The following is a 23,481-nucleotide window of genomic DNA, read 5'->3' as shown; positions in this document are numbered from 1 at the left end:
TTCACGAAGGCACAACTACAAGTAGCGTTTTATATCGTAGTTCAAATTTCTTCAGCAACGTAAAAGCACGCTCCCAATTTAGGGTCATATACTCGTATCTTTCCCAAACGACCAAAATTTTTGCACAGTCCCTCTCTCTCTCTCTCTCTCTCTCTCTCTCACACGCGCACACACACACACACACACAGACACACACGAAGAAACTTTAATGGAATACCGCGACGAAGACTACGCTCGCTATCTCCAAAACGTTGAACAACTTGCCCCGTTAGATTCCGGTTCCGAAACCGAAGAAGAAGGAGAAGAAGAAGAAGAAGAAGAGGAAGAAGAAGAGGAGGAGGAGGAGGAGGAGGAGGAGGAGGAGCAAGAGGAAGAAGATGAGCAATACAAGCGAAGGAGAATCGAAGGAGGAGGAGAAGCTTGTTCGTCGAACGGAGTGGGAAGCGTCGAAGGCTCGCAAGATAATGAGTGGAATCGGAGTGAAATCGACGGTCTCTTTTGCCCTATTTGTATGGAAGCTTGGACCACCGACGGTGACCATTATATCTGGTTAGTACTCGCCTCCCAATTCTTACTCTTCTTTGAGCTCTATATTTGATGAATTTTCATTACCTTCAATTCTAGGGTTTTAACTCTAATTTTGCTCCAACCTTTCAATTACTCACAATTTTGTTGCTATTAGTATAATGCACAACCGACATTATTGATTTAGTGGTAAATTGGTGTAATCTTGAATTTTGGATTCATTGGAGTTTATGGAGACATTCATTTTGGTTAAATTTGATAAATTGATAAGAATTTTCTGATGATGTGATTGTATTGACTGTTGAGTATCGCCAGATTATTGTTTATTCATAGTACATTGGAGAGAAATTTAAGTTTCATTTGGTACGTTGAAGGTGTGTATGTGATCTGCCTTAAAGTGGCGGCTGGGTGTCAAAGACTTAGTTGATTTCAATAAGGCCTTATTGGGGAAAATGGCTTTGGAGATTTGCTCAAGAGTGAGGCATTATGGTGGAGAGTGGTGTGTACTAAATTTTGGCAGTATGTTGGGGGATTGGTGTTCAGATGGGGGTTACAGGAATGTATGGGGTAAGCATTTGGAAGTACATAAGGGCAGGATGGGATAAATTTGTTGGCTTCATTAGTTTTAAGGTAGGGGGATGGAACTTGAATAAAGTTTTGGCATGATTCCTGGTGAGGGGGGCAGCCATTGAGGGAGAGATTTCCTGTATTATTTCGGATAGCACGTGACACAGAGGCTTCGGTGGCAGATCACTTGGTTTTAGTTGGAGAGATGCACCGCTTGGATATTAGTTTTATTTGAACAGTCCAAGAATGGCAGTTGGAATCCGTGGTAATCTTTATGGATCTCATATATTCTAGTATGGTAAATTGGAGTGGCATGGGTACAATATGCTGGACTCTCTCCTTCAAGGAGCATTTTTGAAGTAAAATCTTATTATAGACTTTTTCAACCCTCACCTCCATCTTCTTTCCTTTGGAAAAGTTTGTGGAAGCCAAAGTTCCTGTTAAGGTTGCCTTTTTCCTCTGGATAGCGGCTATGGGAAAAATTCTGGCTATTGATAACCTCAAAATAGGCAGGTGCTTGTTATTGACTGGTGTTTTATGTGCAAGTCAACTGGGGTAACTGTAAATTATTTGCTTCTTCAATCCCCTTTTGCTCATGAATTGTGGAGTTTGGTTAATTGGTCATTGCCCTATTTGGGGTCATGTGGATCATGCTGAAAGGTGTGGAGTAACTTCTTCCTAGTTGGAAAGGAAAGTTTGGTAGAACAGGCAATAATATGATTTGGAATGCGATCCCGCAGTGCCTCTGGTGTATTTGGTGTGAGAGGAATGCAAGGACCTTTGAGGGACAGGAGAATCAGTGAATGATCTTAAGCTTTTTCTACTCGATCTTTATTTGAGTGGATGAATGCATCCCCTCTCTTTTCTTTTGATAATATGTTTGATATGCTTGATAGTTGTTCATTTCGTGCTTAATGTTGATTTACTCTGTGTACACGGTTACCTCTATGAGTTTCATTAATAAACTTTTACTTATCAATAAAATGATTGTTTAATTATAGTATAATTGTGTTGTTTGAGGACTGCAGTTGTCTTCCTTGTGGGCACATATATGGTATGTCTTGCATCAAAAGATGGCTACAACAATGTAGAAATGCCAGAAAGGTATTGCCTGTTATACAATTAATTAATCATGACACCATTTACATGAATTAACTAGAAAGAAGCTTTTTTTAAAAAATATATTTATATTTGTATTTGTTGTTATTTTTTATTTTTGATAATTTTTTGTATTTGTAGTGTCCTCAATGCAATAGGGCATGCACACTGAAGGATGTAAGGAAGCTTTTTGCATCACGGGTTGTTGCAGTTGACGAAGAATCACGAAAGGTCACATGAAATCTAGTGGGGTTGTTATTATATCAGGAGAAACTTACAATATTCTCAATCTGAATCCATGGGCTGTTTTTGTTTGCAGAGGATTCGGTCACTTGAGGCTAAATGTGCTTCCCTTGAGAAGAAGGTAGGAATTTTTAGTTTGATATGGTTTGCTAAAACATCCCCTATAAAAGGCATAGCAGTGTAAGTAGCTAGTTTCTAGTGGTCTTTGGTTGGCTTATGGAGCAAGTATTTATTTTTGTGCTTTATTATATCTAGGATGCTAATTGGTGTAAGAAAGAATCTGAATGGAAAAAAAGAGAAGATGACTTGCGTCGGAAAGTAAGCCAGTTGACAAAGGTATGCTTGATTGTATATATCTACTTTTTTATTGTATACATTGTACAATAGAGGTTGAGCCTTGGTGTGGTGGCAAGTGCCTTCCACCAAAAGTGATAGCACATGGGTTTGAGTCCGGAAATCAGCCTCTCCGATAAATTGGGGTTAAGGCTACCTACCATGACCTCTCCTAGACCTTGCATAAGTGGGAGCTATATACACTGGGTACGGCCCTTATTGTATTCCTTGTACAGCAAATTGTGTATCGGAATAGTTCATTATGCTTTGGTGCTTCTTATGTAGAAAATATCAGCAGTCATGTTTTATGTGCTTTCACTACATTTCTTGGTGTCATTCTGATCACAATGTTGCCATTGCTCAAGTTCTCCATCTCTTTTCATACATCTGTAGTTTTGTTTAAAACTATTATTATTATTGTTGCCTTAGGAGGCAGTCATTCATTAGAACTTTGTATGATTTGATGTTTGCCTTAGGCAGTGTTCATTTCACTGCTTCTGAAGAATTTATTGATTTTTTTAAACTTAAGAATGTAATTCTTTAGGAGCCTCTTTAGTGTACTTGAGTGTTCTCCTCTTTCTAATAAACTGATTATTTGCTTACCAAAAAGATAAAAAAGGAAGTAGTTATGTCATACCTTTGATTTTGTTTTGACCACCTTTACTAATATGCATTTTAGACTTGTGTTCTGGTGAGCTTTGTGGTTGTCTGCTCTATGTATTTGTTTATTTATCCAGGATTTGTGTGCATTATTTCATAATATTAGGGATTATTGGGTGTATGTTTAGTATTCAAATGAAAAGGACTGAGGTTTCAAACTGAATCTGCTCTTTGTTAGTATTTCCATCAATTAAGTTGCAAAGAGCTTACTAAAGTGTTTAGGTATTATAGAGTTTACCTTTTGTGTCTGTCTGTGTTTCTTTATCACTTTTGGTTTCAAACTCTGCTTTGTAGAGGACAACTGATTTGGAGCATTTATTAGGAGATGTGCAGAGCAGAGCATCTAGATTAGCAAATGCTGGTGGGCACTATCAAGGAAGTCCTGTATTTGGTAAGCATCTTTTAGAATGTAAGATATATGCCTTGTGAAATTTAAGTGTAATGTTATATATACAGATTTGTACATGTTAATATGTTATGTATTTATAATGTATTATTATACACATGTATGTTGAATAAATAGATAAACACTCTCCAATGTAATTTTATGGTTAGGTCATTCATCATTGATGTCTGCATTGGAGCTATGTTCTCATTGTTTTAGATACCCTTTCCCCTACTGTCGAGTATAAAATCTCTTTGTACCCACTGAATCTTGTAAACACATCTGTATGTTAAATATATCTTGTAGGCAACAACTTTGGCTCAACTTTTGGTGGACAAGGATCTTCTTGCAGTTTCATATTACAGGTGTGCCATTTCTTGCTTTCTGTTATGCTATGTTTCCTATCCTCTCTCAACATGCATCAGAGTTATTAGACTATAAATAATAACCAATAAGAAATTTTGTTAAAGAGAAGATGAAACCTCAACTATGCAGGATGTCTAAAAATGTATTTTATTCAACATACATGGAGTTTTACATTTAACCAGGTTGTAGATTTTTCTTTTTATATTTTTTTAATCATAGGTAATAGATATTTTCATTAAAAAAAAGTACATCTTGCTAGGTAATAGGCTTTTTATTTTTCTTATTCTTTATATAACATCTCCTTTATCTTTCTATGTTTTATTTGTTTTGGAATCTTTCTTTGGCATCTCTCACTCTCTCTCTCTCACATGCCATAAGGACTGAAACTTACTTTTGAAGCACAACCATTACATCCCAATGTATGAGGAAAAAAAATGCATTTATGTTATCTTCAAGGTTTTAATTTTTTTATTCTCTTTTTATGATCATATGGAGAAAATCCGATGATTACATGTCTAGTTAGTGATGTTCAGACTTTTCTATTTAAGTTTGCGATATTCAGTGTTTTCAGGCATCTATGAAATTCGAAAATAAATAATCCCTTCAACTTCTTTCAGCATTAATAAACTACGTGTAAAGTTGCCATTAATTGAAATGAGGAAATATATCACTTGCTTGTCAGTTATCACATAAAAAATTAGTTGTCTATTTATTTAATCCTTACCAAATGATTCTCTCTGAGCAACTTAGAATCAGTAATGCACAATATATCCAACCCAAGAACATAAATCAATATCGAATTACAACCAAAGCCAAATATACACAAGAACCAAATTCAAGCACGGGAAAGATTTCACACAAGTAGACTGTGAGGTTTGGAATTGCAAGTTACAGCATGGTAAGTAATTGTGCTTCTGCCTGTTATCAGGTGACAAGCACATGATATGGTTCCCTTATTGAAATCAATGACTTGATGGACAGGCAACTGATGCTGAAAACATGAAGCTTATGGGTGTTCTTGTTTTCTTTTTCTTTTTTGTTCAGGGTGGTTAATAATATTTGTAAATTTATTCTGTGAGATAGTATCTTCTTCTGTGCTTTGAATTGAGCAACTGTTTTCTCAAGTAATTTTTTGTAGCCCAATTAACCTATGCTGATAACATGAAGCTTATGGGTGGTGTTGTTTTATTCTGTTGTTCAAGGTGGTAATAATGTTCATAAATTTGTTCCATGAGATAGTATCTTCGTCTGTGCTTTGAATTGAGCAACTGTTTCCTTAAGTAATTTTTTGTAGCCCACATAAAATTAACTTATATTATAAATTTCTGTAGAAGGAGTTCCAGGTAGATGGAGCGCGTTTAGTCGATGTGGATGCTTCTAGCCAAATTTTGTTAATCGTGCGAAGAGTGTCTGGGATAGATGCAGCACCTGTACTTACCAAAGTAAAGTTTCATGACTTAAATTGTGGTCTTAGTAATATTATATGCATATTTTGGACTTATTGGGGACTGCTCCTTAATTTTGCAATTTTGTTCTTTTGAATATCATTTTGCAGATGAGCTTGATACCTCCACATGAAAAACAAGATATCATACTTCCTTCTTATATGAAAGTTATTCGGGACCTACGTATTTGTCCTTCTAATGGTAGCCTCGCACTTTTTGCTTCACTAGGGAAACTATCAGTTCTCAGGTGTGACCTTATTTGTATAATCTGTTGTTTTGGTTGTCTTCTTTAATCTCTTTCCCTGTTGACTTGGTTGTTCCACTTTTTACAGTCTGGAAAGCAACAATATCATCCTTTCCTATAATCTACCGGTAAAAGTTCAATCCATTAAGTATATTCTTGTTAAATAACCGTAGGTCTTGAATCTCTTGATATCGGGTTGAGCTTCCATATTGTCTATGTATGTAGAGGCTTTTGGTTACTTTACAATCCTTTTCCGTTAAAAATTCTCTGAAACTTATTGTTGCCTTGCTATTTTTCACTATAAAAGACTTGTTTTTATGTGATTTGTCCATGTGTAGGAATGCACAAACCCAAAATTTTAAGTATAGAGAACTTCATTCATGGAGATAAATTAAATCTTTGAAGAAGATAAAGACCTTTATTAAATCTTTACTATGTGGAACCTTCCCCAACCATTAATGACTATTCCTTTGTTGAGTTGGTAGCTACATATTTATGTGATATTCTTGGTTCTGGGAATGTTGCTGATAGTTGCAGTAACAGTTACAGATCCAGTGCACATTATATTCTACATGGACATTGATGAATATTGCATAATAATCAGTTCCTCATTGAAATTTTTTTCATTGTGGATAATGGGGAGGATAATTGACGTGATGATCTCTATTGTGTCTGACTTGATTATGCTCTATTTAATCATGAAATCCTTTTTCAACATTGAGTGTAGTACGAGGATGGGTGACCTCCTGGGAAGTCCTCATGTTGCACCCCTTTATTTTATTTATAAAAATAAAAATCCTTTTTCAACATCCCCCTTCACCCCTCAAATCCTGTGGTTCTTCAATTGGTACTCACCTAATCATTGGGTTCTTTCAATATTTTGTATCTTTTAATCCACTGAAGTTCTCACTAATACATTCAAGTAGATATGTTGGGCATATCTCAGTTTCCATCTGGTAATGTTTGAACCGGTGGAATTGCATGCCATAGAGACTAGGAGTTGGGATTAAAGGTGGGATACAGATCTGGTTGAGTTGGATCAAGCTTGCTTTGAGGTCAGACGTGAATAAATACTTGATGCCACTTAAAATGACAGGTGCACTCATTCTAGCAAGTTTTAATAACACTGTAAACTGCCCCTTCACTGTAGCCCCTTTGTAAAACTGAAACCATCACCCAGTCTATGTTCCTTAAATGGGCTAAAGGAAGGCTTGGATCTTGGTCCTTAAATTTTGAGAGTATGAAGCCTTGGCACAGAGCTATTCTCATTGCTTGAATATGAATACATAACTCTATTAATTTGAAATATATTTTAAAGAAACAGTAGTCAACTGCCATTGCCTTTTAAGCTGGGCAGTTCCTTCTAGCCTGAAAGTTTAGCTTGAGCTGGACTTAGCCCAAGTTAGGCATGGTTGACTGGCTCAAATTTAGGCAAGGAATTTCAGTCTTTAGATTATGCCTGCTCAGCCTAGTGGGTTGTTTCATTCAATTACTATAATGGAGTTGTAGTGCTATAGTGATGCTGCCAAATTGCCTTTTAATTTAATTCTTTGTCATGTTCTGTAGAATGTGTCTATTATTGATATACTTTGGTTGCGTTTGGGATTTGAGAAAAAGTTAGTTTATTTTACTTTTTAGCTTATTTTTGCTCCTAAAGTGGGTCTCATTGCTCCAAAAATCAGCTTTTAGCTTTTTTTTTCTACATACTTTCAGCAAAAAGTTTTCAGTTTCAGCAAAATAAACGGTTCCCAAATGGACCCTTTATATGACCTCTTCCTCTCACTGTCTCACTCTATATGTACACTCCCCAAATGTGTGTACTCCAGGACTTTTATATTTTCCTTCACTATTTTCTTTCTGTGAAAAATGTTATTATTGGTACTAATAGTAGAGCATGTACTTCCAGGCTGCTGCTTGGTCATGTTCATGGGATCTCAATAGCTCGCATTACATATATGCTGGACTGCAGGTATGAAATTTAAGTGAGTTTATTTATGTTGCGAACCTAGGTGACTTATGCTGATCTTTTACTTTTTTCCCTTTCTTGTAGAATGGCTCACTTTTGGTGTTCGATATGCGCAAAACTGATGGGCCAGTTATTTCCCTGAATGGCCGGTCATACCATCCTGTTCATACTGTACACTCACTTTTACATAGTTCAACTCTTACTTCCGGTGTTAGATCTGTCCTTTCTGCTTCTTCAATTGGCTTGTCTCAGTGGAACTTTGATGGTTCTGAAAAGGGGTAGGTTGTTATTATTTTATGTATGTAAGCTTTGAGTTCCCTAATCTTGTTTAGCTATAAAGCCATTTGGATAAATTCCTGATATCTTTTTATCATTCATTTCATTTTGCACTTTAGTTTAGATCAAATGTGCTACTTAATGCTGCATTCAAGAACTTTTATTTCTTTTATCATTTACCATGTTTTCCTAAATGTGGTCCATTCTGGTGCTTCTAATGACCTTCAGTAATCTTGATGTTATAAAACTGTACAGATACAAGAATGGATGTCTTTTTCATAATCCTTTTTCCTTTCCTCACTATCTTTATTTTTCAGTTGAAGGGGTTGATTAGTTTTATCTGTCCATGACATGTATTGCAGGGTTTGCTTCCATATCTTTGCTTAAGTTTTCAATTCTATAGTTGGAATTAATTTTGGAAGCACTTCTTTCACCTTTATAATTTCCTTAACTTCCTATGTGGGAACAAATCTAATTTTAAATGGAATGTTTATAGTATTAACTAATTATCAATGAATTGAACAATTATGAGCATAATAAGAACTAGCCTCTAAGTATGTGTGTTGCACATGCTCAAAGGCTCTTTTATTTTTTTGAATAAAGGTTAATAATTTGCATTTATTATAATTGGAAATATATATATATTTTTTTTGATAAGTAAGAATGATATATATACGAAGGGTTACTCTATGCCTGAAAAAAACACAGAGCAACCGAGGAGCTACAAGAAAAAAAACAAAGAGAAACAAAGACAACAAGAAAATTAGAAAAGGAAAAGGGAGCAAAGAAAAGAAGGAAGGGAGTCACTAGACGTGAGTCCCCACGCGCGCGACCAATCAAAGAGAGTCCCACTAAACAAAACAAGCAACTGTTCACTAGAGCTATCCAAATCCTCAAAAGTCCTCCGGTTACGCTCCTTCCAAATACACCAAAGGATGCAAAGCGGGACTAAATTCCAGATCTGAGAAGAATGCTTCCCCAACCAATTCCACCAACCAAAAAGCATTTCAGGAATCGATCTAGGCATAACCCAGGCCAAGCCAAAAGTTAGGAAAACAAAGCTCCATAACCGGTAGGCCAATTCACAATGAAGGAGAAGGTGATCTACCGTCTCTCCACTATGACGGCACATAATGCACCAATCCACAAAATCCAATCTCCTCAATCTCGTATTGTCTCCCGTTAGAATCTTATTCCAAGCTACACACCAAACAAAAAAAGAAACTCGCCTTGGGGCCTTTACTCTCCAAATAGCTTTCCAAGGAAAGATAGTAGAAGGAGAATTTCTCAATTTGTTGTAGTACGATCGGATGTCAAAAGCTCCATTAGACTTCAATTTCCATCTCATCCGATCTCCAACATCCATAGGAGGGGTTATAGCACCCAACATACGAAGAAACCGCAACCCTTCCTCCATCTCCCAATCATTAAAAAATCTACTAAACCGAACATTCCAAACTCTTCTATCCTCCGCCCCCTGCCTTTGCAAAGAAGCTTCAACAGAAGCCTCCTTCACAATGGCGATGCCAAACAACCTTGGAAAAGCCAGTTGAAAAGGTTGATCCCCATGCCACCCATCCTGCCAAAACCTCACCCTGTAATCTCTACAGCTTTTTTTTTTTTTCTAATTGCAGGAAACCATTGGTTTCCCCCCCCCCCCCCCCTCCCCCTTTCTTCTGTATTTAGTACCAGGAACATAGTCTTCTGAATAGATTAAGGTGGAAAAGGTAACTCCTGTGTCTAGATTTGGTGATGTTCTTTGAAATATTTAGGTAATTCTTGGTCTAAATATGGGTTGTTGTGACTAGTGACTCTTATATTGTCAGCTCTTTTGAGTCTCTTCAACAATATCAAGTCATCTATTCATATTTGTACCCAGGGAAGTGTGAAATTTCAGCTGTAGGTTTGTGGTTTTCTGAATTGCTAGCTGCTCCTCTCTCTCTCTCTCTCTAAGCATTCAGTAGTTCTTGACTGAAATATTTGTAATGGTCATGGTGGAGAGGATTTCTTCCAATGTTTGGTACTGATAGTAGAGCTTAGTTTCTCAAGACCATGGGGGGTTTTCACAGTTTTGTTATTGAGTCCAAGTTTTTTCAATTAGTTGTAGAGGAAGGGGGACGTTATTTCTTGTTACAGATCTTTGAGAGGGGCAAATATTTTATGAGATCAGTCTTCATGGGTAAAAATGCAGCACATTGGCTGATGAAGATAATCGAAGCCATTGTTGTTGGGGCAAGTTCCAAACAGTTCTTTTCTTTCAGGGATGGTGACACTGCGTTTACTCTCCAACGCAGCACCAACTCGTTTGGCCGCTTTCTCCCGATCGAACTAAAAGCTGGTGGGTGTAGGAGGTCGATCATTATCCCTGAAGGAAAAGAGAGATATGGTTGGAGGGCTTTTGGCCTTAAACTTAGAAAGATGCTGTTTCCCTCCCAATATGCAGTGGGTGGAACTGGTCTTTCAACCTTTATTCCTCAGGTGCATAGGCATTATTTGGAGTCTCAACACTCTAGAACTTATGCTGAAGTTGTGCAAGGCAATAATGGAAGAGTAGAGGATAGAAAACAGCCAAAGCAGGTAGGCTCCATTGACAAGGGGAAGAAGATACATCTAGGAGGGGAGAAGATGGAGGGGATTTGGAGCCTCTCAGGAGCTAATTTGGGAGTTTTTCCGGTAGGCAAGCCTGATAAGGTGGTGGTGGAAGGAGGTGATAGGAGGGAGCAGTGCATTAATGAGGAGTCAGTGGCAGGTAGTAGGAAACGTTTCCCAAGCTTCAATTTGAATGCAAAAGCCTATGACAATAGGAAAAGGAGTGATGGTAGGAGGCCATGCTGGTCAGGGAGAGGTCTTATCGTGGAAGTTGATGTGATGGGGAGAAGGCGGGTTTCCTGGGATAGGAAGAAGGGGAGGGATCAGAAGCTAAAATGGGTTTCACGGGCTGGCAAGGATTTGCTTCAGGATAAGGTGGGTCTGGGTTTGGGCCCTAATAAGTTGGTGGCCCAACTGACTGGTAGTGAGTCTGGTTTAGGCCCACAGTTCAAAAGCCCAATCACCTTTGAGCCTGGGGAATCCTCCGTTAACAGTGTCGAGCCCTTACACTCAACCGATAAGTACGGGAAGGATGGGGTGTGTCCAGGGGCGAGTCTGATGACCTTTGTAACGCCGTCGCAGGTGGCCGGAGGTCTGGGGTGGTCGCCGAAGGTACGGGTTCAGGCAGACGAGGGTGGTTTGTGCTTGTCGGTGTCCTCGAAGTCTCCGACGAGCCCTGTCTTGACGGTACAGGTGCTGCGTCGTACCGGGGTTCTGGTGGGTCCGCCTCACCGGCGCTGCGAGTCACCGGTAGGAGTGGCGGTGGGTGCCGTTTCCTCTCCGGCGATGGTCTTCAGGCTGAGCTCTGACCGGATTACCACCTTTGGTTCCAGTTCGCTGTCGAGTGGGGTATTCTCTGAAGGTTTAAGGATAGTGACTCTCTATTTAATGCCACGGTCGTTAGGACCTCTTCTCCCTGACTTCTTTCTGGAGATGGTGCGAGCTGGATCAAGGGGCTTGGGGGCAGGGAGTCAGGAGGTTATTTCTTCTTCTTTAAGTATTGAACTTGTGGAGGAAGCAGCTGTTGATACTTCATTGGCAGTTGCCTTTCCTTTGCAAATTTTAGTTCCAAGTGCTCCGACAACCTTGGCAGTAATGGAGGAGGTTGATGAGGTTTTTAGTTTTGAAAACAACAAAGATATTTCTGGGTGGGTGAAACACAGAATACCTGGTTTTAGTAAATTGGTTGGGTTATCTATGACGGGACATGAGAAATTGTGCATCTCTCTTTTACAGAGGCTTGAAGCAGAGATGGAGGCAGCCAATGTGTTACACAAGAAAATAATGGGCAGTTTAAAGGTGGCTAAGTCCAAAAATAAGGGATGTAGAGAGCTGCAAAACCTGTTTTCTTCGGTGAATTATGACAGAAGTTAGAGGGTGGTTTTGTGTTGTTGCTGGTAGTTGGGGTTTTTTTAGCGTTTATGAAGATAAAAATGATTTCGTGGAACGTTAGAGGTTTAAATGACCCTCGGAAACGCCTTTTGGTGAGGAACTTGTTGCGAGAGTGGAAGTGTGATGTTGTTTGTTTACAAGAGACAAAAATTGCAAGCATGAATCGACAACTGGTTTGTAGTTTGTGGGGCTGCCCTTATGTGGACTGGGTTGTGTTGGAGGCAGACCGGACTACTGGTGGTATTTTTCTTATGTGGGACAAAAGGGTTTTGGATAAGGTGGAGATTATGGTTGGTACATTCTCAGTGTCGGTAAAGTGGAAAGGGGTGGGGGACGGGTTTATTTGGGCTTGCTCAGGCGTCTATGGTCCAAATGAGAATATTGCGAGGGGTCTCATGTGGGATGAGTTGATCCAAACGGACTATATATTTTATTTTTCAAACAAATAAAAAGGATAAACTTTAGAGATAAGTAGTCACTGTAATTTCATTTTTGAGCGTGTGTTTGAAAGTGTAGTGATATAAAGAAATGTTTGGGTAGGAAAAATAAGATGAACGTGAGGGGAAAGAACGCTAAATTTTAAGAGTTCTCTTAATTTTTTATTTTTTATTTTTAAAATTGGGGGTGTTTTACTTTTATTCGGATGAAAAAAGAATATAAAAAACTAAATTTTAGGAGTTCTCTTTTTGAATTCAAAATGAAATTTGTTATTTGTCATTTCTGACTCTATATTTAAGAGAAGTTACTCTTCATTAATGAGGGTATTTTTGAACCACATAGAAGTCCGGTTCAAAGGGGGAATCCTCACATAGGTAGTATACATGTATTTTACAGAGATTTCTTTTTACTAAATTACACCTTTGCATCCTAAAGTTTGGGTTGTTTTCAGTTTGGTCCATGAAGTTTGAAAATTTTCATTTTGGTCCACCAAGTTCAATTCTGTTTTTAAAATGGTCCTCCTGTCCATCTTCATTAGTGAGCTGACCATTAAGCGCTCATGTGACCAGATCACACATTTTTGCCCCATTGTCTTACCACGTCACCCAAATGAATAATAACAAATTTATCAAACTGTAAAAAAGAAGTGAGTTTTGTGATGGTTTGGGCTTGACAACAGTGGGGTGGGTTTGGTACTCTGATGAGTTTTTTCTTGGTTGGGTTGTGTAGGTAAAAGGTGTTTGTGATTTGGTTTGAATGAGGTTTTTAAATTTGTTAAAAGGGAGTTGTATTTGGATGAAATTTGTTTGGTTTTTTCCACCCTCAGATATCTAATCATGATTTGGTTTGTGCATCACTATATTTCATTAATTTTGCTCCATATAGATTTCATTGAAAGCTGCTGTGAATTCTTCCTTGTATCTTTGCTTTTCGATTTTGCCTTTTGTCTTTTGCATTTCTGATTTTGTTTTAGTTTGTTCCAGCATCATTATTTTTTGTTCTAGCATTTTTTTTAGTTTTCTTTTCCCCTCCCTTGGATGACTTAGTAATTTAGGCCAATTAGGCAAAAAAAAAAAAAGGTGATGTGGACAAGTGACTAGAATACTTATTTGGCACTTAATGGTGGCTAGCTCAGTGACGGATATGGATGGGAGGACCATTTGGAAAATGGAATCAAATGTGGTACTAAAATGAAAAATTTCAAACTTTAAGGTGCAGGAGTGTAATTTAGTAATCTTTTGTGAGTATTTGGAAGTCCTAGTTTGCAGTTTTTTTTTTTGTTTAAATGTTAAAAATTCTTATGAGTGCCAAACTGTCTAATTTCACTTCTTCCTTGTTTTATGCATCCATTTTTTTTCCCCCCCCCCCCCCCCCCAATAATTTTAAACTCTATCTTTTGCATTTTAGAAACGCGTGCTTCTTTTGCTTGATCAGAACTTTTTTGGGCAAATGCTTTATCAGAACTCACTCAGGAAGAAACTTTGAACCTTTGAATAATTGCAGAAGTGTGGTGGTCGAGCTATAGAGCTATAAAATTATAAATTAAAAAATAAAAAAATAAAAAAATAAAAAAAAAAACTTTTGTCTTTTCATGCATCCATTTAGATCCCCCCCCCCCCCTTCTTTTTTTAATTTTAAACTTAATCTTTTGCATTTTAGAAATGTATGCTTGTTTTGCTTGATCAGAACTTTTTTGGGCAAATGCTTTATCAGAACTCACTCAGGAAGAAACTTTGAACCTTTGACCAATTACATCCAAATTCCTCATCTGATATGGTCTATGATGGGCCCTGACTTCTTTTTTGTATAAATAGTCAGACTTTGTTGTCATCACAAGTCATCTAAAAGGTCTAGTGCCTTTGCAATAAGAAATGGAGTTATGCACACCCTGTTGGCCAAACAATTTAAATAGTATTCTATCATTTAATTCTTGAGGGCTGATGAAGGGAATTTATCTTAATATTTTATTAGTCTAAAAATTAGTCTATATCAGTATTATGTGATGGTTTATTCTAACAATTTTACAATTGATTCTTATGTAGGCCATTTTTGGTTCCCGAATCGGTTAATCAAGGAATTTGTATATCCCTTTCTTATTCTCCTATCAGTGATGACATTGTTGCTTCATATCGTCCCAAAGTTGAGATGCAGAATGAGATGGCTATTTCTCAACCTTCAATAATGCATTCCCAAGTTATTGGGCAAGGAGTTCAGGGCTCCCATGTTCATTACAAGGAAGTGGGAAGCAACTGTTTTCAAAAGTTGGGTTCTGCATGTGCCAATGTGAATGAGAGTCGAATACCAATAAGATCTGCTATCTTAGACATAGAAAATCAAGGCCGGATGTTTGCATCTGGGGATGAAGTTACACGCGAATTGATCTTGCAAGAGTTGCCATCTTTTACAGTTCTTCAACATCTTAATACACAAAAGCGTCCTATTCGAGATGTGAAGTACACACGTGCCATCAGCCAAGGTTTACTTAGTTGTTTAAGTGAGGATACATTGCATCTTTTTGGTACCAAACTCTCATGAAAAAGGTAAGCTGATTAAATTCAGTTTGAGTGAGTTATTAATATTAATATTATTGTTTTCATTAGCATCATTGTTATTATTATTATCATTATTATTTAAATGTGGACTAATTTTAATTTCTGACCAACCTCAAAACCAAAAAAAAGTAAAGAAAAAAAACTTCTGGCTACTGCTGGTATTCTTATAGCATTACTTAGAGTTGCTATAATTTTTCACCTCATTAATGGTGCAACCTTTTTGTCAGTGTGAATTAATATTACAATAAATTTGGGTAGTATTAATTTGTTTACAAGCTACTTAATTTTAGTTCATTCTTGGCTTCTTGTTATGGACCTGGTTAGTAATTATCTAAAAGTATTATAATGTTGGTATTCTTTGACTGTTAAACTGATCCTACCAAAAGTGCTCTACATGAAACATCCAGTTTAGCATCTTATGTTTTTCAATAAGCCCTGGTGACCTGTTGTTACTTGTAGAATACATAATTCCTGCTCTGTTTTTTGCATTTTATTTTTAAGCCTGTTCCATTTTTAATTTGTTTTAGAAACGAATCTTGTTGCTTGCAAAGAGCAAAATTTACGAATACTTTTTTTTTTCTCACTACAATTTGTGGTCATTATTACTTCTAAATAAATAAATAAATAAAACAATTAGTGATCATGGCTTTGCTTTTTTAATGGCCTGTCTAAACAATACCTGTGGGCTAATATTGTTGACTGCGCTAATATTGCTGGGCTAGGATTTTAGAAGTGCTACTTTTTTGCTGTACTGCCAGTATCAGTTCACCATATGCCAAAAATTCTTTTTATCTAGTGATTATGGTCTTTTTTATTTATTTTTAACAATCAATGTAAGAATCCTGAACCCCTATAAGTCAGTAGCCATGGCGGGTTGAGTTTTTGAGCCTCCCCCTTAAATGACATGGTGGAGAATTGGTTGTATTTATGTCTGCATAATGAGTGCTAACTCTTGTTCTACTCACTTGACTTGCGTTGCAGGCTCCGAACTTGTCAAGAGGTGATCAACTGACATTTTTGGCTTATCCTAATGGAGTAATTTAGGTGGATCGCAATCCAAATTTACAATAGGATTTTGTAAGGTTCACTTACTGAAAAGAGAGGTGCTACGTCCACAACATTTTTACAACAAATCATAGGTGGTTAGTTGTTATAGGTTCAAATTTGAATCTAACACTAAGATTACTTTTTTGTCCCAACAATAACAACCAATAACAACTTGCCACTTAGGATTTGTTGTAAAAATGTTGTGGACATATCATTTCTCTACTGAAAATTGTATTCTTGCATATATTTATTAATAGTAAGATTCAGACGAATTTTTTAGGTAGCTTCTTAAGTAATGAGCTGCATCGTATAGTTGCTTGTTATATAATATTTGTAGGTTAAATTTACTAATTTAGTCTTCTAACTATTGGTTAAAGTTCAATGATCTCTTAATTATTAATTGCGGCAATTTGATCCTCAATAAAATCAAGTAATTTTATCCTTACGTCTTGATTTATTTATTATTTTGTTAACCAAATAAAATGCATAAAAATCTTGACTTGGTCGAAATAATAATAATAATAATAATAATTAGCTAGCACCTTTTATTCCCTTTACTTTCTCTCCCCATTTTCTTCCCCAATTAACCCTTTATCAGAATCATTGAGGTGATATGTGGTGTTTCCGCTGCTCTATTTACTTTTTACTTCTCACCGCTGCTGCAGTCACTACTCTTCTTTGTGGGATGACTTCACCCGGAAACCCACTGCCAGCCACCAGTCACAAACCTAGCTAGCTGCATCTCAGTCATAGCCAGTGGAGCAGCCTTACTGAAACAGATAAATCCAAATACTATCAGTTGATTAGGTCTTCATAACGGGGCAAAAAATTCCTCTAATTTTCAAGATTAATAGGAATCTATACCATTTTGGGTCAGAATCACAACCAAACAACGAATAATCTAACATAAATCGGAACTATTAAGTATTGAGTTTCTAATATTCCACTTCAAGCCAACCTCTCCGATCAACTAGGTAACCAAAAGAAAAAAAAAAATCAAGAGCTAAAGCCACTAAAACTCCCAATGCTATAGTGGTGGAGTTTGGATTAACCATTGAAATAAGGACAGCCTAATCCACCGATTTTAAATTAGATGGATAGGATTTTAGGAGCTCCATAATGGAGCTACCTACCCTAAAAGAGGATCTTATTCTAAATTAATCCATTTGTTTAACTATTTCAATAGTTAAGAATGTCCTTATTTACCTTCCCTTTCTCTTTCCCCCCTCAAACCATGGTACATAGAGCCAATAGCCAAGTAATACTCCAATCTTTCTTGGTCAGTTTCTCCGAACAACAATGAGACAGAAGAAAAGAAAAGATGAGATTAAAAACAAAAAACAAAACAAAACAAAGTTTATTAGTTTCAAGTAGAATCGTAGGGGGGCCACTTTACTTGATACAATATTGATTGTGGCCTCTTTAGTGAGCCTAGTAACTAGTTATGCTCACCCAAGAAAAGCCGAACCAGGCAAAGAAAGTGATATTTGTTTTATTCAAAGCTACATAGCCTGGCCCACTTGATTAAATATTGGTTGTGGCCCATTTGTTGAGCCCAGTAACTAGGATCATTGACTCTAAAAAATAAAAATATTTCCGACCTGCCGGATTCGAACCAGCGACCTAAGGATTACCTGTTAGGTTTTAACAACTACAGTCCTCCGCTCTACCAACTGAGCTAAGGTCGGATCATGTCAAAAGCAACACATTATTTTATAATTATTTATCAATCGGTCAAGACGTGAATCTTATTCGTAGACCATAGTGTTGAACCGTTGATCTTGTCTGTTTGCCGAATTTTGCAGTGCAAATGCTTACACTGAAGTAAAGATGAAACAATATACACAAATAGATGGAAAGCCAATATATATGATATATCATACCCTAGGCCATAATTTGATGTTGAATCTGGACAGATTTACAAACACAATATAAATACTAAAGAAATCTCATGCTGGCCAAGGATTTTACAAACACAATATAAATACTAAAGAAATCTCACGGTGGCCAAGAAATCCTAGAGAATCCTAAGAAATTAGTCTAGAAAATAAGATTTTTTTTTAAAATTTTAGAAAATTACAAAAATCAAATCCTATGAATTATAGGCAACGTCACAAAAAATTACCATTAATAAAAAAATTAATTAAATGGAATTATGGAAGCCTAAACAAAGGAATTTGCCCAAAAAGCAGCATAGATTAGGATCACAAGGTTATGAGTTTTGATCCTCGTGGTGATTCTTTCATGTCACTAAATTTCATATAATTTTGCTGTTTGATCCAAAAAATTTCACTAATACTTTTCTACCTTTCAAACTTTAAGTTTGTTGACAGATTGTTTTTCTATTCACATGTTTTGGTGTATGATTCACCAAACTAATAAAAAAGAAAGATAGGAGAATTCCCACTTGCAAAATTGGTCTAAAAAAGCATTATCATATCCAGATAAACTACCTATTAGTGGCAACCACCAATGGCAAAATGCTACTTTAAAATATTCGTTCAATCATGTGTTCTTATATATAAAACAGGAATAGAGAAATTATAACTTAAGAAATAAAAGGATTAATTTTGGGGAAATTTTGATCCTAAATCTTCTGTTCAAATCCTTTTTCAATCTTTCCAACTTGAAGGTGGTATTAGATTATTAGTCAAAGTGTCATATTCATAATGGTTCTCAAGAAAAAAAAAAGTATCATATTCATAATACTTCGAACCCATTGAAGACATTAATTCAAAGAAAATACTTACAAATGAATCTCTTATCATCTTATGCTTATAATTTGATTTATTATAAATTAAAAAAGGGAGATTTGTATATGTATACACACATAAACTTCAACTCCCATGAATTTGGTGTACAAAAAATATTGCTGCAAACATTGTTGTGAAAAAACTTTGTATAAGATTTTTATTTTTATTTTTTTAATGTGTAATGTTCTAATTCTAACACTTTTAAAATGCATTATGGTAGCCAAGAGGATAATTGACTTGTTTGTTGGGAGGCATCATCTTTGTAGCTGCAAAAACCGAATATTTCAAGATCAAATCCTCATAAAATGACAAAAGAAGAGAAAAGGGTGAGAGGGGAAGAGGATTTGGACTTTTTCTTAGCCATATCTACCTGTTTGAAGACATTCTATCATTTTCTGTTTCTTTAAAGTTCAATAGCTCCCCACCAGCGACCCCATGTAATTCATTGGCAATAATGGGCTTATATATATATGTCTTCTGCATTATTGTTGCTCAAAGCATCTCTAATAACATTCAAAAAGTCATATTGATTGGGAGAAGGAATTTAGTGATCATGTTATTCTGGCTTCAGGGGTGAAAAAATTATATTATTATGATGAGCTACTTCTTTTTAGTGTTGTGCAATTTTGTGCTAAATTGCTTGGCTCCCAGTGAATTGAATATGGGCTCACAACTATGGTTGCTAAACATAGTCTCTGGAATTAAGATTGGATAGTAATTTTTGGATAAAATCGCAACAGTTCTTAGATAGTTAGATGTAAAATTTATACAATATAGGTTTATGTTTAGACTCTTTCAAAACTTACCAAGTACATATCTTTGCTCTTTGTGGCATAAATTTGTCATTTCTTTTACCAAAGGCATATCAACTAGATATGTGTAATGGTATGATTCAGGACGTAGAGGTAAGCAAATATAAATATTGGAGAAAATAATAGTAATAATTAAGCATCTTTTTTATTAATGATTATGTGATACAGTGCGCATTCTATTCCCTTCTATGTTATTGGATTCGCATATTGAATTATATCAACTTTCACTTCTGAAAATAAAAGCAAATGTGTTTTTTTTTCTTTTGCTTCTTATTCTGAATGTACTACTACATACATACATAAGGAAAATGAAAAGAATGTAAGGAATATTTATTTTTGATCTTTAATCACAAAAATGAAGCATAAAAGGAGTACCGATAATTATCACCCTAGAGCTTCTTTGATGCTCAATCTAAATTCTTCTTGCATTATTATGATGGAAAATGTTAAAACTATTACAGGTTTTCTTTTTATTATTTTTTTTAAATCTTCCAAATTGACTTGACATCTTTTTATTTATTTATTTGATAGAAAGACTTGACATCTTGATAATGAATATGATAGATGACAAAACATCAACAAAATAATTAATAAATTTCTTAATTTCTTTTTTATTAAAGTGTTCAAAAGTTGACATCTCAATTTATAAGATTTATTATTTATGTAGTAAGAATTATAATACTCTATTATTGTTTTCATTTTTAAATTAAAATGGTGACCTAAATTTATTCTTTTGATACTAGTTTCCCATGATTTACCTCGAATTGTTGAAAGAAATAGAGAAAGGGGAAAAACCAGCAATTGCTATAGGATGGGTTGAATATCATAGCTACCGCCTGTGCACTCACAAGCAATGATACTTTTTTTTTGAGAAAGTACAAGCAATGATACATGATTATATAATATGTTAAACTTAGAAAGTTATTATTATTGTCCTTAAAAGTTAGCTTGAAATTTGTGTAAAGAGGAAAAATCATAGAGGGAGGAAAAGAGAGCTCATTCCCTCATTACTGCACAAAAGGCTCATTTGACTATATTGCATTTGTGGGTAACAAAATTAATCTCTTTTCAAAATGTAGTTTACAAAACACTAAGATAAAATTTCAAAAAATTATCTTGATCTCATCAATAATTGAACAATGAAATGTAGATGATTTTACATTTTTACATCTTGGAATTTATGCTCGGAGAACCATTTTCATTTTTCATGGCATTCCATTTTGATCCAACATTCATTTCTCAACCCATGACCAATCATAAAGTGCCCCAACATTCATGGCATTAAATTCAAACACATGGTACAAAATCTTCTGTTTTATTATTTATTGAATCTTATAAAAAAAGTGAAAACCCTCACTCACTCACTCAGACCCCATGACCCCATCTCTTTTCTTTGGCTTCAATATTGCCTTCATTTCCATTCTCTTTTATTTTTATTTCTCTCCCCCCAAGTCTCATACCTTGTATGTTTCCAACCACAAATGTACACAAAAATCACCATAACAAAAAATGAAAAATGCACACAAATTTTGTTCCAATTTTTTTTCTTGTGTGGAGTCTTGGACGCTCAAGTACCATTTGCATCAACCTTGTTGGCAAATGGGACCCATCACACGACACCCTCACTAAGATTTAAAAGAAGGAAAAAATAACAAACGGTGAAAATTTGAGGGACTTCCTATGCAAATAGACACATAGCAGTAACTCCAATTTTCACTTTAACTTTTAACCCCAACACTCAGGTGTCAGGGAATGGTCCCTCTTGGAATCCCTGCAATAGTCATAAACCAAATTGTGGCTTTGAACCCATCTCATGGCTCTATATTGTTGCCTAGTTAGCCCACCGGACCTGAATGGTGAGGCAGAGACTGGGTGGCACCAAGCTGGTGAATAGGCTGAGCAACCAGTAGCTTTGAAATTTGTGTACCTTGCAACAAATGGCTGGTACTTATAATCAGCTTTGTATTTTCCATCTTCAGTGGCCCATGATGAAGCATCCCATATAGAACCATAAACCCACATTGGCCTTAGTGGAAATGTGGCATCACTCTTCCTCGGGTACCTCCTTATGGGCACATCATCCACAAGGAATCTGAATTGAAATATGATAATCAAATTAATAAAGGGAGACACAATAAGACAATTAACATACCAATAGTCCAATACCAACATAGCCATTTTGCATTAAATCAATATAATACTTTGTTTTTTTTTTATATTAATTTTGCTATATACAATTACATATATGTGGCCAGCCAATAGATAGTCTATCCACTCGTGAACTTTTTTATTTTTTGGAGAAACCACTCATGTGAACTGGATACTATTTTTTATTTTACCCTATCAAATAACTTATAATTAAGGAGAAAGATGGGATTAAATACTTGCCTCTTTTGCATATTCATTCCAAAAATACTAATTGGCCCAACTACTCACATCTTAAAATGTCGATCAAGTGGGAATAAACAAATTCCATGCACATATTAATAATTGCTAATCAGACTTTTAGAGCTTTATCAAGAACTAACTCCTCCTAGTGTTAAGATAATCATAACTCAAAATCTAAGTTTATGATACATATTGGTATTTATCAAATTAAAATATAATCCACTTACATGAGCTCTTTAGGACTCCACAGTATAGCATAGTGATGAAAATTTTGGGTGGGATCGAACCATAGATGAAACTTCATCTCTCTGCCTATAATTCTCCCATCCCCACTCCCTCTGATGTAAACATTGGTCTGTAAAGTATAAGGCTTCCCAAATGTTGTCCCAAGGAATTCAATGTCTACTTCATCATGGAAACCTGGATGAGCTTCATTGTTGGAGAGCTGCCATTGCCCAATTTAGTATACAATTAGAATAATTAAATTATAATTTCCTTTAAGAAATTATTATACTTGTCAATACGCATACATTTGAAGTACTTTTAAAAAAATTGAGTCTTTTTTAAGTATAGTAAAGCTAATACAACTTATTATTTGGTCCAAATTCTCACATAGAAAGCTGTAATGACTCCCGCGGTGTAACCAGGTTGAAGCTTAATGGAGGCACCAAAGTAGCCAGATCGAAATGGACGGACAGACTTGAACCCACTTCCTGTTATGAAAAACCAAGCAATAAAATGGAGAATGGTTAATATATAATCAGGATGTGCACAAAGAAATTTAAGAGCTATATATTAAGTACACATAATGAGACTAAGTATGACCTGAGGTACGATCAAGCCAGATAGTAAATGCATTCTGGCCAAAGCTCTGGTGCGAAGGACCCCAGAGGTTTTTATATCCTTCGTAAAAGCTCATGGAGTTGAACCTAGAGCTTGGCCAGTAGCCAGGTGAAGGTGGCCACTGAGCATTGCTTGAAGGGACTAGCAGGATCAAAAGTAGGAAAAGAAAGAAAGCCATGAAGAAGGGAAGAAAGATGAATGAAAGAAAGCTATAATGTGGAGAGAAAGTAGAATGATTGTGATTGTGCGTGTGTATGTGTGTATAAAATGAAAGGTGAGAGAATGAGACAGAGAACTTTGAGAATTGAGACAAGGTGTATATGAAAGAAGAGTATGGCATTACTGTTTGATATAAATAAGAGGATTAGTGGGTCCCTCTAATGATATAAATGACTCATGAGGAAATTGATTATTATTAGGACTCAAAACCAATCAAATTGCGACAATTAAAAGAGACCCTGAAAAGCTCTAGAGCTCTGCACAATAATAGACTTGGTAACATTGAGTACAGAAATACTAATAAGTAGTAAATGTATGAACCATTTGTTAAAAGAATTTT

The 23,481-nt window shown here is 35.9% G+C and overlaps 2 protein-coding genes and 1 non-coding gene across 3 annotated transcripts; 1 reads left to right on the top strand and 2 right to left on the bottom strand.

Annotated features, from left to right (window-relative positions):
* The first annotated feature begins 53 nt into the window (after positions 1–53).
* On the top strand, positions 54–16,508 carry LOC142608784 (uncharacterized). Its single transcript, XM_075780465.1, has 14 exons — positions 54–549; positions 2,121–2,196; positions 2,332–2,421; positions 2,510–2,554; positions 2,689–2,769; positions 3,721–3,817; positions 4,118–4,176; positions 5,509–5,619; positions 5,733–5,869; positions 5,955–5,994; positions 7,773–7,835; positions 7,917–8,110; positions 14,570–15,067; positions 16,061–16,508. Exons 1-13 carry the CDS (start codon positions 209–211, stop codon positions 15,060–15,062), a joined length of 1,827 nt encoding a protein of 608 aa, XP_075636580.1. The 5' UTR covers positions 54–208; the 3' UTR covers positions 15,063–15,067; positions 16,061–16,508.
* A 1,213-nt stretch (positions 16,509–17,721) lies between these two features.
* TRNAY-GUA (transfer RNA tyrosine (anticodon GUA)) lies at positions 17,722–17,814 on the bottom strand. The gene is made up of 2 exons: positions 17,778–17,814; positions 17,722–17,757 (listed from the first exon to the last, which is right to left on the bottom strand). It is a non-coding gene; the product is annotated as a tRNA-Tyr (tRNA).
* A 3,173-nt stretch (positions 17,815–20,987) lies between these two features.
* Positions 20,988–23,247, bottom strand: LOC142609806 (putative xyloglucan endotransglucosylase/hydrolase protein 32). Its single transcript, XM_075781524.1, has 4 exons — positions 22,905–23,247; positions 22,692–22,792; positions 22,307–22,524; positions 20,988–21,783 (listed from the first exon to the last, which is right to left on the bottom strand). Exons 1-4 carry the CDS (start codon positions 23,098–23,100, stop codon positions 21,417–21,419), a joined length of 882 nt encoding a protein of 293 aa, XP_075637639.1. The 5' UTR covers positions 23,101–23,247; the 3' UTR covers positions 20,988–21,416.
* Between the last annotated feature and the right edge of the window lie 234 nt (positions 23,248–23,481).

Source organism: Castanea sativa, chromosome 9, assembly GCF_040712315.1.
Source record: "Castanea sativa cultivar Marrone di Chiusa Pesio chromosome 9, ASM4071231v1".
NCBI lineage: Eukaryota > Viridiplantae > Streptophyta > Magnoliopsida > Fagales > Fagaceae > Castanea > Castanea sativa.
Note: the sequence above shows the minus strand (reverse complement) of the source record. Positions and strands in the feature narration are given on the sequence as shown.

What these genes read in the sequence shown, in the direction of transcription:
- LOC142608784 (XM_075780465.1), top strand. Translation starts at nt 209, where the DNA reads ATGGAATACCGCGACGAAGACTACGCTCGCTATCTCCAAAACGTTGAA. An exon ending in TCAAGGAAGTCCTGTATTTG is followed by an intron (nt 3,818 to 4,117) that starts GTAAGCATCTTT and finishes TATATCTTGTAG; the next exon opens with GCAACAACTTTGGCTCAACT. An exon ending in TCCTTTCCTATAATCTACCG is followed by an intron (nt 5,995 to 7,772) that starts GTAAAAGTTCAA and finishes ATGTACTTCCAG; the next exon opens with GCTGCTGCTTGGTCATGTTC.
- LOC142609806 (XM_075781524.1), bottom strand. Translation starts at nt 23,100, where the DNA reads ATGGCTTTCTTTCTTTTCCTACTTTTGATCCTGCTAGTCCCTTCAAGC. An exon ending in CTGGCTTGATCGTACCTCAG is followed by an intron (nt 22,793 to 22,904) that starts GTCATACTTAGT and finishes TTTTCATAACAG; the next exon opens with GAAGTGGGTTCAAGTCTGTC. An exon ending in GAGTCATTACAGCTTTCTAT is followed by an intron (nt 22,525 to 22,691) that starts GTGAGAATTTGG and finishes GGGCAATGGCAG; the next exon opens with CTCTCCAACAATGAAGCTCA.